The sequence below is a fragment of the Pteropus medius genome, unplaced genomic scaffold (genome assembly GCF_902729225.1).
Source record: "Pteropus medius unplaced genomic scaffold, Ma_sr-lr_union100, whole genome shotgun sequence".
Taxonomy (NCBI): Eukaryota; Metazoa; Chordata; class Mammalia; order Chiroptera; family Pteropodidae; genus Pteropus; species Pteropus medius.
The window spans coordinates 6,964,292-6,979,762 of NW_024343733.1; the positions used below are offsets into that span (position 1 = coordinate 6,964,292).

The 15,471-nt window shown below is 43.9% G+C and overlaps 2 protein-coding genes across 3 annotated transcripts in view; one reads left to right on the plus strand and one right to left on the minus strand.

Moving 5' to 3' along the window:
• Positions 1-15,471, plus strand: part of PI4KA (phosphatidylinositol 4-kinase alpha) — a 135,093-nt gene that overhangs the window by 51,539 nt on the left and 68,083 nt on the right. The gene's annotated exons all lie outside the window — the stretch shown is intronic.
• Positions 65-11,740, minus strand: SERPIND1 (serpin family D member 1). The gene is given in 6 exon segments (XM_039868420.1): positions 65-1,138; positions 1,831-1,975; positions 3,742-4,015; positions 7,750-8,633; positions 11,675-11,694; positions 11,696-11,740. Coding segments are annotated over 6 exon segments (1,545 nt in total). The 5' UTR covers positions 11,726-11,740; the 3' UTR covers positions 65-946.

The window sequence follows — 15,471 nt, forward strand, 5'->3', positions numbered from 1 at the left end:
CAGCTACTTTGAATTTGGCCTTTCTTAGTTTTCTGAGCTTCAAAAATTAGAATTATAACAGATACATAGTAAAAGTAGTGATATTTATTTATCTCGGGTAGAAGGCAAGGCCACATGTACACACTGTCCTCTGGGCAGCAGTGAGGTGACAGCAGGAGTACAGATGACATTAGCATCAGTTCGGAGGGTCGGGCCTTGCTAAACTTAAGCCCTAATGCCCAGGGCACCCCTTGAATATCACAAAGTGGTTTCTCCTAGACATGGTGCCAGCTATACACCATCCTTGGGAAAGGTGAGCAATTAGTCATTTTGCTCATTTCAGTATTTTGCATTTAGGTGAGGAGCCTTGGTTGAGGCTTAGAGTAATAGAGCCAGATGTGCAAGGATGAGGCTCCAGTGGGGAAGGAGGTGCCCAGGGAGAGAGGCTCTGAGGAGATGGGAGGTAAGCCAGTCTGTATGTTGCTAACACCCTCTAAGTCAGTGGTCCCCAACCCTTTCGGCCCCAGAGACCGGTGCTCCTATGAGAATCTAATGTCTGATGATCTGAGGTGGAGCTGAGGCAGTGATGCTAGCACTGGGGAGCGGTTGCAAATACAGATGAAGCTTTGTTTGCCTGCCCGCCACTCACCTCCTGCTGTGCAGACTGGTTCCTAACAGGCCACTGACCGATACTGGTCTGCTGCCCCAGGGGTATGGGGACCCCTGCCCTAGATAACAGCTGAAACACTACAAGTACATTAACTTCTGTGAACTGGCAGCATTGTTTACTATGCAGAATTGATTCCAGTGAGCTTCTCGGTTGTTGGTAAATTTCTTCTCTCATATGGGCCTCGATTTCAGAGTGGTGTAAACCACAAAGGTCATGATGCCAAAAATCTGTTCTCATTGTTAGAATGGAAACAATTACAGTGCTCCCAGAACACTTGAGACACACAGACCTTCACCTTTAAGACTTGGTGGGGTTGGCAACCCTCCCCATGAAGAGCAGGCAACTGGTGCGGTGCTCGTAGACGAGGAACAGGAAGGGGCGGTCAGCAGTGAAATGGACTTGGGTGGACAGTGGCATGAAGCCCACCGCGGTCACGGCGGCAGCTTGAGTGCCCTCCTCATTCACCGTGATGGTACCTTGGTGTTTGAACTGTTTCAAAATGGAAAGGAAAGTTGTCACATTCCATCAGTTGGCACACAGAGGGATAGAAAATATGGTGGAGTCCCATCTCATTCAGGGAACGGATCAAAAGACCACATACAAGGTACAGACCACTGCTGGTCAGAATAACTCTTGAAATGCTCCCTAATTACCTGTCAGGTATGGTAATTATATTTAGAGGCCATGTTATTTAAAACAGTACTCATCTTTAAACTAGCATCTTAGTCACTCTTGCTGGTGGTCACAGTATAAGCAGTCTGTGAGCCAAGACAACCTGCAGGCCCCATGTCCTGGGGTGTGCTGCCATGAAAAAGATGGGGCCTGGATCTGCACATTATTTGGACTGATGTTCTTTTTTGTGGAGTGCCTGTCATTGGTGTGTTAAGTTCAACATGCAGGTGGTGCAGTGTCTGCATGTGTTTAGCAGGTCTTTCACGATTTAGCTGGGAGTGGCTATTTCACAAAGTGGAGCACATGCTTTCTCGCTCTTTGGCATCAGCAGGAATGGGGCTCACCCTCAGGCTGCTCCATGAGACAGACCACCCTGCCGCTCAGTATCTGGTAGACACAGGGGGAGCAGACCCAGTACCCCTGAGCTGTGCAGCCAGGCCGGGCAGCAGGGAGGCTTTGCTGGGGACAGACCCTGGGGATAGGTGCAGAGGGCGGAGAAGGGAGGTTACCAGGTTCATGGTGATTCTCTGGTCTGAGATGCTTGTCATGTTGCTGTTTTCATCAAACAGCGCTGTGACCCCCATTGACTTCAGAGCCTCCACCAGGTTGTAGTTCTTCTCCAGCTTGAATTTAGGCAAGAGCACCTCTCGCGTTCTGATCAGAGAAGAAAAGGAGGCCCAGTTTTATGAGCCACAAGTTACAAAAGAATCATGTTTCTTCTTCAAAATTGATATAGCACTTGTTAATATCATATCCTGGTACTGTCAGTTTAGAATTTTGTAAAGACCATCCCATTGTAATTCCAGTTACAGAAAACTGAGGCGTGGGTACTGCTGTGTGGTCATTTCCTCCATACCATGTGGTTCACGTCCTGTCTTCCAGGTCAGCAGCAGAACTTTACTGGTTTATGGTTTGAGAAGGTATCTAAAATCCCTTGTTTGGGTCCCTGATTTCAGGTGTTTCTTATTTTATTAAGGAGTTGAATATCTGGTCAGTGTACTTTAAAAAAAAGAACTCTTTATATACCAGACAGTGCCAAGCATTCTGTCCTTGCCACAGCTCATTCAGTCCTTAACTGGATGAACAGCAGCAATAGTGCTTTTGGGCCAAATCTACCCCTCCCGGGGGTAAAGAGATGTCATATGTCTTCCCCGCTTCCCAAGAGCTTGCTTTCCTGTTAGCGAGCCAAGATGCTCATATGTGAAGCAGTGAAAACAAAAATTGGTATGTTAATGTCTGACCAACTAGAACAGGTCTATTAAAAGAGAGGTATTCCTGTGGCCTAGAAGGTGGCCTACAGCTTGAGAGATGGGTGGGCTCACTGAGTGAGCAAAGGCCTAGAGGTAGTGTGTGGCTGTGGTCTGGCTGGGGTGCAGGAGGGCAGTGGGCAGGAGGGGAGGGGAAAGGAAAGGAGGAGGTGAGAGAGAGCAGAGCAGGCTGGATTGGGCTGTGTCTGTGGGCCAGGCCGGGAAACTGGGCTGTGTCCAATGGGTGGGGGTCCACAGAGAGTTTATGAGAAGAAGTAGATGGAGATGGTGTCGTCAGAATGCTGTTCTGGTGGCTAGTGCTGGAGTGGACTGAGGAATGGAAACAGACAGGCTGGTTAGGCCTCCCTAGGCTCAGGGTAGAAGGTCATGGATAGTGAGGTCAGGTAAGAGACAAGTACAGAGGGACATTTTTAAGGAAAAATTGACAGGGCTTGATGACTAATTGGCTACCTGGGTAAATACTTTCCTCTAAGAGCCTGCTTTTCAGTTTATTGCATTTCTTTGTATTCTTGTCCTGAAAGGAGATTCACACCAGATTCACCTCTTAATATGGGCCTAGCCAGCATACAGTGAAACAGAAATGTGACTTCTCCATTTTCTGCCATGAGCCAAATAATAATGTTAGTAAATATTTAAAACCTGTGGTTTTGACTATGGAGTAATAAATAACAATAGAGGAAAATCATGAATGACATGTCCTTAATGAGTTAAGAACACCTCAGGATTTCTTGGGGAGGGAGAGGGGAAATTTCATCTTTGTTGGACACCTCCCAGGTTCCAGGTGCTGTGAGGAATGCTTGACATTGCTTTTCTATATATTTCCTCCAGCAACCTTGGAGACTTAAGAGATCATGCCACTTTTACAAGCTGGGACTCAGAATCAGAGCCAGGATTGTTTCCAAGCTGGATCTTTGTCACCTGTGCCTAATTTCTGAAACTCACTATGGAGAGCAGATGTGTTTCTCACAGATGTTCTGATTGCCTCTCACCGAAAGAAATTTGAGCTGAATTAATAGAGTGGCCCACTGTGGCAGTTCCTGGGTATTCATAATACTTCTCCTTTTTTAAAAAAATGACCAAGGTTCCACTATTCCTGGGCTCCCTCAGGATCCTGGAAATAAAACAAACAAACAAACACTCAACCCAAAGTACCTGTTTGTCATGCTTTTCTGCCATCTCTCCACCACCTGGGGTGTCAGCTGTGTCTCGAGGGTCTTCATCCCAGACAGCTTATGTGGGACCACAATTAGCATGCTGATGTCCCCCACATACTCCAGCTGCAGGACATCACAGTCCAGCTCCTGGTCATTTGCCACCAGGAAGTTTCCCTTGGTCTGCATCATGGAAACCTTGACCACCTCTCGCTCATTCAGCCGGAAGTTGTGGTTGTGTGTCATTTCTGTTGGGAATTTTTTCACCCACGATCCTGTAAAGTCAACAGGAACAAGGCTTTTTTGAAAAGTTCTTTTAGAGCCATGGTCCTCACATGTAACATGCATCGGAAGCCCCTAGAAGGCATGTTCATACATCAGGTCCCACTCCCAGAGTCTTTGATCCCGAAAGTCTGGGTTAGGCCAAGAACTTGGATTTCTAATAAGTTCCCAGGTGATGCTGATGCCCCTGATCTGTAGATCACACTTAGAGAATTACTGTTTTAGAGGATTCTACGATGGTCAGAATGCTAATAACATGCTTGCAGGAAGCATGATAATGATGGAGAGATTAAATAGACCAGAGTAGATTCTGGGTCAGATTCTTACACTAACTAGTTATTTGACTTTAGCAAGACACTTAACTCGCCTGGGCCACCACTTGTTCATCTGTAAAATAAGTAGCTTTGAGTTGATGGCAGCTCTGTTTTGATCACTTCCATCCCTCACACTCTGCAATTCTGTAGTGACTAGCAAGATGCGTTGGTGATGATGCAATGCTGCCATCAAGGTCTTTGCTTTTGATTTGGGTGCAGTGCTGCATATCCAGGAAGAAGCACATGACTATTTCAGCTCCAAGATGCTAGTAGCTAGTAATGATGGATACTTGAGAGATGAGGCCTGGCAATGTTCTAAGTACCTTTCCTGTACTAACTCGTTTTCTCTAGCAACCATATAGGGGTGGGTGGGTACTTTTTATTATTAGTCTCATTGTACAAATGAGGAAACAGGCACAAAAAAGCAAAGTAACTTGTTCAAGGTTTCCAGCTGGTGGGTTTAACAGCTGGATGAGATAAGCAGACAAGTCTTTGGGAGGAGGTTTAACTACCACCTGCCTCTGTAGTTAGATTTCCTCCTCTCTGAGCTGGCCTTCGCCCAGGGCTTCTCAGCACTATTGACGCTTGGGCAGTTCTCTGTAATGGGCAGCTATCCTGTGCATTATAGGATGTTTAGCAACATCCCTGGCCTAACTTCTGAAACTGTCCCCTAGATGCCAGGAGTGCTTCCCTCTCTTCTCCAGATTGTGACAGCCACAAATGTCTCCTAACATTTGTCCCGAGAGCATAATTGTCCCCGGTTGAGAATCACTGCTCTTCTGGTCATGCCGGAACTGTCTCGTGTCTCCCGGGGTTCTTTCCTTTGACTTCCTGCTGAAGCCAAACCTCTCTTTTTATTCTGCTTTTTAAAGTGGGTATAACATTTGAAATTAAAATCAGATTAGTAACAAATTTGGGAACTAGAAATTAAAATTGCTCTTTTAGACTTTCTTCTTCTTTGGTAAGCATCCATGAAAGATTGAACATTACTAGTATTTCATCCCTCTGATTCCCAGGACTAAATTAAGTGACCTTTCTAATATGATGGGATAAAGAAGCACATATATTTGCCACCTTTACAATTTAGTGAGACACTGGTTATTCAGTTTAGGAGATTATAAACTGATTGTCCTGTTTCTCCAGCCCTTTTCTGGTGAGAATGGCTTGCTGCTGTGTGTTTCTGCCTGCTCCTAAATACCCAGCGAGCTTTATTCAGAGGCTCTAAGGGCCCAGGGGTGACCCATAGACCAATAGAACTGAAAACTTTGGTGCTGCCCAAATGGCTTCCATTGGCCTGTTCTAAAGTCATTCCTAAACGGAAGTTAATTGCTTGTAGAAGTAAAATAAATGTCACTAGCAATATCATATACACTTAATAATATTGGAATCTACAGTTTTACTCATTCAGGTTCATTGAGCTTTTGCCACATGCCACACACTGGGCTAAATGTGGCATCAGCATCACTACCTCTTGCCAGTGCTGTCCATGGCCCTATCAGAGTAGGTGTTATTATCTCCATGATAAAAGTGAGGAAATAGAGTCACAGAGATGGTGAATGACTTACCTGAAGCCACACAAATAAGGGGTGGTAAAGCCTGGGCTTGGACTGCAATTTACTCACTTCCAAAACTTGTACTGATAGCCAGTAGCAAAAAGGATATGTCTGTGTTCATATATACCGGTTTCCCCCACTATCTGAAAGTAGAGCAGGCCTGTGAAAACTTTCATAAGCTGAAATGGGGTAAAGCGAAGAGTACCTATTTTCTTTAACTGAAAGAAATCCAAAGAGGATTTTTGCCTTTACGAAAAAAGCTGTTACTGTTTTAACGTAGGTCTTTTTTAAAAGCAAAGTGATGTAACGCAAACTTGCAGAAAGCAGGGGATACATATATAGTGTGTGTCTGTCTGTCACAAGCCTGTTAGAGCCTCAGCCTTTAATTCCACCCACCATGAGGCCAGCGTTGTGCTGAACCTTTTGTGGGAGGAAGCCCAGGAGCCCGCCTCAGCCTCCATGCCATTCCTGTGGGCTTGGCTTTTTCAGCCCTCTTTTTGCCCATCTAGCAGAATGTCTGCCTGGCACAGCTGCTGGAAGGCCTTGGCACAGGCTCAGAGCGGTGTATTGGCAGGTTGGGAGGGGGAGGGCTGGCCCCAAACAGCAGCCAGGAGAGGGCCTCAGTCCTTTACCTCTGTGGGCTGCTATAAACAGCACTAAAGCTAACTGCCCAGGAAGGGGGGCCTCCCAGGCCTTGGGGACTGACCCTAGATGGTGCCCACTAGTTCTTGATAGTAGAGAGGAGAGTGGTTTGTGTCACAGCAACCATTTGTGATGCTGACTCATTCCTTTTCTCTGCCCTCCAGCTCTCTAGGCTTATAGAATGACGTAGAGGTTTCTTCTGGTTCAGGTTCCAGTGAGGGCATATTAAAAGAGGTTTGGATTTTACAAGCCATCCCTGCCCATTTATTTCTAGGACTCTAGGGGTCCTGTCTGTGTATAATGAGTTGGGGTATCCTCTTTAAAAAGTGCCTTGGTGCATAGTCCAGAACAGTTGCTCTAGAAATACTGGTTTATTTCCTCTACACCTGGCCATTAGTGCAGAAGTGTCCCCAAAAGAGTTATAGGTGTTAATGTGAGTTACTCAAGCTGAACAGTTTTCAGACACCTTTCTTCCGCGTTTTATCCATATTCTTGCTTACTAATAATTGGGCAAAGAAATGAAAAAAAAAGAAAACAAAAAACCTGGGGTGCCTCCATAGTGTAGCGGTTAGCAGGTCTGCTTTACACGCAGAAGGTCCTGGGTTTGCGCCCCAGGTAGAGCCACAGACCATACCCTGGGTGCGCCAGCGCCAGGCCCCGGGTGCATGCCGCGAGTGTGTGGGAGGTGACGCCCCGCCTTCAGAGATCCAGTTCTTAAGGGGAAATGGCAACATCCATAGGTCAGGGGTGGAAGTGGCAGTGGGGAGAAGTAAAGAGGGGTAAAAAAAAAAACAAAACAGGCTGACCAAATGCTAAAAAGTTTCTCGTGTTATTTTTTCCAGTTTAGCAAAGTACTAGAGATGGCCTACCTGGGGTGACACCCTGGTTCTGCCTCTAATTAGCTGTGCATGTGGAGTGTCATTTTACTTCCCTGTACCTTGATGACTCCATTTGAAAAATGAGGACACTAATAATACTTTTGACCTCACAAGGTTGTGGCGAAGGCTCAGTCAATGTAAAGCATGAAGTTAGGGCTCAGTAAGCATCCGCTTCTATCGTCACTTCATCACGATCTTCCCTGTCCCTGTGAGCTGAACTTATATCTTGGTTTCCTGGGTAAATCAGAGCTAGAATACAGTTCTTGGTATTCAGTCCACCTGCATGCATACTAAGAGTATGTTGTGACTTTGCTTTGAGAAACATAAAGCTATTTCTTACCTTTAAAGTAGATGCAGTTTAGAATCATCATCTGAGTGGCTGGGTCTATATTCTCCAGAGCATCTTTGATGAGTCCCTTGGTGAGCTTCAGGATGTGGTTGTTGGTTTTCGATATAAAGACAGGATCTGAGAAGTCAGCTGCTTGGGCCTCAGCAAAGTAGTATTCTTTGACTTTAGTTTTGAAGTCATCCAGGATTGGAAATTGCTTCTGAACAAAAAGGTCATTGACTGACCGCAGTGTGTACCCAAAGTTCCTCCTGAAGAGGCGATGAGTCAGTTTACGGAAGAGATTGTGAATGGTCATGATCTCGTACTTGCTGCTGGCATTGACAAAGTCTTTAAAATGCAAAACTGAGTGCACTTGTTCATGAGTCTCCCCCTGCAGGCCCAAGGAAATCATACCCATGGCAGTAGAAATGCCCACAGGGGCTATGAAGATGTTGTCGGAAGTACTGGTCTGCTCCTTCAGTGCTCGATAAAGGTTGAAAGCAAACTTTGCGTTGAGGATGTTAAGACGCTGGATCCGGCTCTTGCCGTGGAAGAGCTGGAGGATGCTGCCAAAATCTGTTGGCAAAACCACATCGATGATGTCAATGTAGTTATCATCTTCACCGAATATCTTCTCAAAATCCAGATAATCCTCATCCTCTTCCCCCTCTGTGATCCAGTCGTTGGTGACTGTGTTTTCCTTGTGGAAGTCAGCAGGAAGAAGGGGCATGCTCAGGTTTTTGCTATTTAACTGTCCCCATTGGGGATCCACAGACTTAGAACTCTCCCTTCCTTTCTCAGGCTGATCCACCAGGCTGCTGTTCCCACACACGGATGTTAGGATGAGAGAAATAATGAGGGATTGGAATGCGCATATCATTTTGGCAGAGCTAAAGCTAAGAGGAAAAATACAACATGTGAGAGGCAGCCTGGCAGACCCCACCTCACCTCTGCAGTGCCTCATAGTGACTCCCCATGGCTTTGACCCAGAAAGATGCCCTGGAAGCCCCAGTCCTTAACCATTTTAGTACTACGGACTTTAAGAGAATCTGGTAAAGATAAACAAATATTAACATTATGTGTGGGCTTCATAAACCTGCCTGAAGAATTTAAGGAGCCCTAGATGAGAATCCCTTCATTAAAAGCTTGCAAAACTGTAACCATCTAAAATCATGGAGGCTCAGGGGCCCTGGGGGAATTACTTTTTCATTCATTCACTAAACTTTGTCTCCTATCTTCAAATAACATATTAGGCTCTGGAGGCATGAAGGTGTCCTCCACCAAGGTGGGGGACAGATGTGCACTAAAGCGAGGGGCTCCAAAGTGGGGTGGTATGCAGAGCTGGGGTGTGGCTCTGCCACCTGCAGTAGGAGAAGGAGTACCAGGAGTGTCAGGAAAGCATCACCAAGAGGTGGAGCTTGAGTAGAGATGTTGAAAAATGTGTACGAGTCAAGCTTTCTAAAAAAACGTATTCTAAAGATATTTGAAGTTTGTGTAGTCTTGTAGGGTTAATTTGCACAAGATTTGGAACTTGTCTATAATGCAGACCCCCTCCAGGCCTAGTGAAATGTGATTGGTGGCCTAAAATTGAGTTGGAGGCTCCAAAGCTAGCAGGTGTACCTTTTCTCCTTTCTACCTTAGTTGGCTCCTACTGCTGCCAGGAGGAACTAAATCTTTTCTACTTAACTACCTCTAGCATGAAATTAAAAATAATCTCACAGGCGTGTAAAGTCCGTGTGAGGGTGATGTCAGAAAGCTCTTACTAAAGGCCTGAGGGGGCACTCCCTTTATTTAAGTAAACAAAGTAGGTTTTTAATATTTAAGCTCTGGTAAGTTTGTCTTTATCTACTCATATTCTGCCTGTTCCGAGGAAGGATTTGACTTGGCTTGTCAAATTGTTTTTGGCTGCCAAATGGGTTTGTCTTTCTCTTATTTCCTGGTTATTAATTGCATCCTGAGTAGATGATTTATTATTTGATTCTTCTGTGCTTCACCAGGACAGTGACAATAGGTGTTTGAATGCTGTACAATTGTACGCCATCCCAACATCACTCTAATCACCTCAGCAAGAGGAGCCGTGACTTAGTAAGTTTGTTGTGTGTCACCATCTCCTGTTAGATATTTGAGGACTGCATATCTGTTCCTGTTAAGTAAATATTTGGACTTTTGAGGCCTGAAGATGGAGCTACCTGTACAGATACCCCAGTTGAAATGTTCTTGGTTCGTTGGTGTTAACAATGGCAATGACTGTTGGCGCCTCTGCTAGATGCCACGAGGGACTTTGTCTATGTAATTTAACTTCGTCTTCACAGCATTTTACATATCAAAACATGAGCCTTAATTGCTATATGTGGCAGTGGCTAGATTGGAACCAAGTTGGTTGAAGCCCCCAACCCACACATGGAATGCTCTGCCTGTTGGCCCTGGAGCACCAGACTGGTGTCTCTACCCTTAGTCTCCCTCCTTGGATCTTCCCCTACAGTACTTAAATAATCAGCTCAACTGTTGTTCTACTCACAACTCATAGGCTTTTGAATTGCATGTTTTGGAGAGAGACAGTCGTATAGTTTCTGGCTTTGAAAAAATCTGTTGCCCCCACCCCGCCCCGCCGCCCCCAGCACCTAGCAGAGGCTACAGTGCCACACGTGTAGCCTGCAAGTGAAACAGTTTCTAATGTATGTGGCTGCACGTAGAAGTGGGCCCAGTTTCCAGATAGAATTGGGAATGGGTATCGATGGTAATATACTTGAAAAAGTTAGGAAAGAAGAAAGTGAGTAACTTGGTGGAAGTCCCCTTGCTAGATAGGCTACACTGAAAAAGTATCCTCAGGTAAGAATAAGGTTAAAAAAATAAATGCAACTCGAATAAATAAGAGTTCAGAAAAAGGAATGTGAGGCCCCCTATGGAGGCAGAGGCAGACATTTATGATCTTGTCCTGTATTCGGATAGTATGTTCAGAAGCTTCTTACACCCAGTTCTTGCATTATATAATGAAAAGCCAAAAATAGTTTTCATTATCCCCTTATCAGAGGTAAGAGAAAATAGCTGATATTTTCCATGGATTGAAACTAAGGATCTAAAAGGTAAATTTTCCTGTTGTTTTGCTACTTAGTATTACAATAATTATATGACATTTTAAAATTATCACTAGGTTGTGTTTAAATCCAGGTAACTACCTTTGAAGAGAAGCATTATTTTTTAAAGGTAAATTATTCACAAGTTTGTTTTTCCAGGAATTTCATAAGGCACTTTCTCAAGCTGATTGCATGGAGCGAGGTTGATCTTTTTAATCACACATCAGAGCATAACACCCAGACACCTTTGTCCCTCCTGGCCATTATCTCCAGGCCTAAACAGAGCAGATATAATGAGAGAGAAGTGACTGCCTAAAGTTTTAAAAACCTTTTATTTTGAAATAACTTCAAATTTACAGAAAAGTTCAAAGAATGGCATATAGAAAACAACTCCTGTGTACCTTTTTCTCAGATTCACAGGTTTTGTATTTTAGAATAGTGGCTTCTCTCTTTCTCTCTCCATATACGTGTGTGTGTATCTATATGTGTATACACACAGACGCACACACACATACCTTTTTTTCTGAACCTTTTGAAAGTAGGTCCCCTAACTTATAATCCTAATATTTCAGAGAAAAATGCCTAAGAACAAGGATATTCTTATCACAGTACAGTTATCCAATTCAAATAATTTAACATAGGTACAGTTCTATCTTAATCCAATTCCTGTTCCAATTACATCAATTTTCCCAAAAATGTAACTTGACAGAATTTTATAATAGGCAAATTTTAAAAATGATATTTTCCATTTTAAGTGTAGAAAGCTTTTGAACGTGTAGCTTCATATAGAAATGCACCAATTACCCATCTCTAACTACATAGAAGAATTTATAATCAGCAGAAATGTTAGAAACTGAACTCACCTCTGTGCTTCTGAGAAGTGGCGTTGCAGAGTTGAAATCAGCCAAGGTCATCAGCAGGGTTTCAATGTGAACTTTGGTGCTGGGCTGTTGTTGGCGTATCTTCCAAAGTAAATATGTCCCAAATCAAACAACACTCAACTAGCTTTGTCAGCGCAAACCTCTCAGCTGTGTCTTTGATCACTATTGAGTGACTTGTGACTCCTCCGCTCCAGTTCTGGTATAGCTGACATTTTGAATGTATGACTGTCACTGTGTGGACATGCTTACAGTAGCAGTCCTTGCTGAAGCCACCATGTTACGGAAATGCTCTTCAGAGCTCAGAGACTGGGTTCCTTCGGGAGTAGTAGCTGTAATGCTCCCCTGAAAATGGAGGCCACTCTCCTGCCCTCCAACTATGAAATCTCCCTCCAGGGTGATTGCAGCATCTGACCTCACCTTGGTTTCCACGGCTGACATGGCACTTAGGCAGGTGTCCCTGTCCTTCTGTGCGCTTGTTCCTCAGTGAAAAGTGAAGAGGGAGAATGAGATTCGTGACTTCTAGCATAGGGAAACCTTGGCATAGACCTTTCTTCAGTCAAGATCAATGTGTTCTCTGTCAGAATTGCAGCCCAGCTCTCTTGTCCATCACCGTAAGACATATAGGGTGTTACTGAGCAGTGCTCCTCAAACTCATGTCCACTAGCCATAGTATGGCCCTAGTCGTACTATGCCAGGGGCCAGTAGGGGGGATCCGTGGGGCTGTGATCTTTTTTGTTTTTTGTAATCTGAAACATTATTATAAGAATATTGTGGAGTATCTGGAAGACTAACTTATCACAGAGCACTGTTGTCTGATTTTGGGACGCTTGAGTGTGGTAGTGTCACCCAGACACTTTTTAAGGTGAAAGTTAGACTCTCAGGGGAATCTGCAGGTATGCCGGGGGCCAGTAGGGGGCATCTGTACATTGCTCATTTTGAGAAATTCCGGCACGTAAAGGGTTATCCAGTGCATTCAGGATCTGGGAGGTGTGGTTGAATCTTGATCTGGTTTGGCACTCAGTGCCTTTGGTGAGATGTTGTTTTCTCAGAGCTTTCATTGTTTTACTCAATACTAAGTCTCAGCAAGAGCTCTCTCACACTGGCTCGGAAAGGCCGCTGCCTCGGTCCAGACTCCTTAGAGCGGAGTTCGCTAAGCCCCATACAATCTACTCCTGGCCAGTTCCCTCTTCTCCACCTTGTTTTCACATGTGATAAGCCTGGCCCCTGGCATTTGCTGTTCTTTCTGTGTGGAGTGTCTTCCCTCCAGACCATCACGTAGCTGCTGCTTTCTCTCACTATTCACTCTCGGCTTCAGTGAAGCTACATTGACCACCCTGTTGGAAACTCTGCCTCGCCCCTCCCAATCTGTGTTCTCACTCTAAATGAGTCCAGTGGCAATATTTTATCTTTTTTTATGGCTTAAATAGTATTCCATTGTGCTTATGTACCACATCTTCTTTATCTAATCACTTGTTGGAGGACACTCGGGTTGTTTCCATGTTTTGGTTATTGTAAATAATGTTACAGTGAACATAGAGGGTACATATATCTTTACAAATAAGTGTTTTTAAAATTTTCAGATAGATAACCAAAAGTGGGATGGCTGGGTCATATGGTAACTCTGTTAATTTTTTGAGGAAACTCCGTTCTGTTTTTGTCAACGTGGATGGATCTTGAGAGTATTATGCTAAGCGAAATAAGTCGGATAGAAAAGCATAGGAAATGTATGATTTCATTCATGTGGGATATAAAATGAAAAGCGAACAAACAAATTAAAAAACAAAAAATGAATTCATAGATACAACAGAATGGTAGTTACCAGAGGGGAAGGGGGTGGGAGGAGGACGAAGAGGATAAAGGGGATCAAATACATGATAATGGAAGGACTTAAGTTGTACATCTGAAATTTATATGTTAGTAACCAATCTTACCCCAATAATTTTATTTTTTAAAATTAAAAAAATAAAATGAGGGCAATAGTTACAAGTACTACATAACGCTGTTGTGAAAATTAAATGAGAAAATGTGTGGAAAGCACATAGAGTGGCACCTGGAACACAGTAAATACTCAGTAAACATTGGTTATTATCACTTTCATGGAACATAGTTTATTCACAGAAAAGATCTAGAAGGAGATGCAGCCAACTTATAACATTGAAAGTGGGAGGCAAGTGGAAAGCTTTCATTGTTTTACTCCATATACTTTTTTGTTTGAATTTCTTTTCTATGAGTACTTTTGTTATTTTTAAACCAGTAGCCAATAATGTTTCCTGCCATGTCTAGATTTCTGATCATGTAACCCACTGTTGAAAAAACTAGATTTCAATCCTTAGTAACACTTTTGACAGTTTGGATCTGTTCCCCATTAGAGAGAGTGTTCCCATTAAAGGTGTGTGGTTTGGGTCCCCACTGCAAAGCAGTACCTTCTGTCATACATACTCCACTATTTTTTTTTTCCAGTTCCAAGGCTTGCCTCATAGATGTGTTTTCCAATGTCTTATTATGAAATTTAAAAATATACAGAACAGTTAGAAGAATTGAATAATGGACATCCATATGCCAGCCACTAGATAAATTGCTGTTTTGCTGTGTCTGGCTCAGTTCCATGTGTATGTGAGGGTATTTCCTCAGATACCTGAGATGAGTTGCAGAGGACATTGCAACACTTCAGCCCTGGGCCCTAGAGCCTCTGTTTCTTAAATAGGGGGGTCTCTGCCTTGTTCTGTGGCACTATTACACTTGAGAAAATCACAGTCTTTCTCTCATGGCCAGGCCAAGTCACATTCCTCCATGACTTCTTTGATAGCTTTTTTAAAAATCCAAGATCCAGTCAGTTTATGCATTGCATTTTGTTGTTATGTCTCTTTAGACTCCTTTATCTGTCTTTTTTCCCTGACTTTAATCTTTTTAGGAGAGAGCAGGTTGATTATCTTGTAACCCTTTTCTCTAGCCTTTGCATTTCCTGTCTTGGGGGCCAGACAGGACCCGTTCATCATCTTCTCCCCTTCTCTAAAACCTCCCAGTTCCTTTCTCTCTCTCTTGAAGCATAGGACAGTGTCCCTGTTAGCAAGGTCCTAACCAGCTGTGGCTGTTATGTCTTTAACTCGGAATGCTTCAGAGCACGGAGCACTTCTGGGGCCTTTTCTGATTCCACTGTAGTCTTCCTTTCCTGGGGACCAGAGCCATCTCAGCTGGCATGATGGTCCATGGACCAGAAGTTGTCAGCACAGGAAGAACCCACATGGCACTCTTAAGCCCAAGTCCTTAGGAAGGAACCAAGAAGTGCCCAAACCAGATTTTTTAAGTTAAAATATAATTGACATATTGGTTTCAGGTGTATAACTTGATTCACTATTTGTATATATTATGAAGTAATCACCACAATAAAGGTAGTTAACATTGATCTCCACATATTAAATCCTAGAGATGGGATTTTAGGTAAAATGTTGGAGATATTTAGAATTTTGATGCATATTACCAAATTGCTTTCCAAGAAGTGTTGGTACCAATTTTTAGTTCTAGCCAGGTGTGAAGGTGCCTTGCACTTATGCCTGCCCCTTTCCCCCAGTGATGGGATCATCATCTGTCACATCTCTGTGTCCCTGGCCCAGAGCCTGGCCCTCATTTTCACTCATAAGTACTTGGATCGCAGGGTCCCCCCTCACTGTGGGTTGATTATCACTGTACCAGGGGCTCAGTACCCGTCGGGGGCTCAGCACCTGCTGGAGGTTCTGTAAGGGTCATTCACCCAGCAGGTGTTGTGCACAAATTTAGCCATT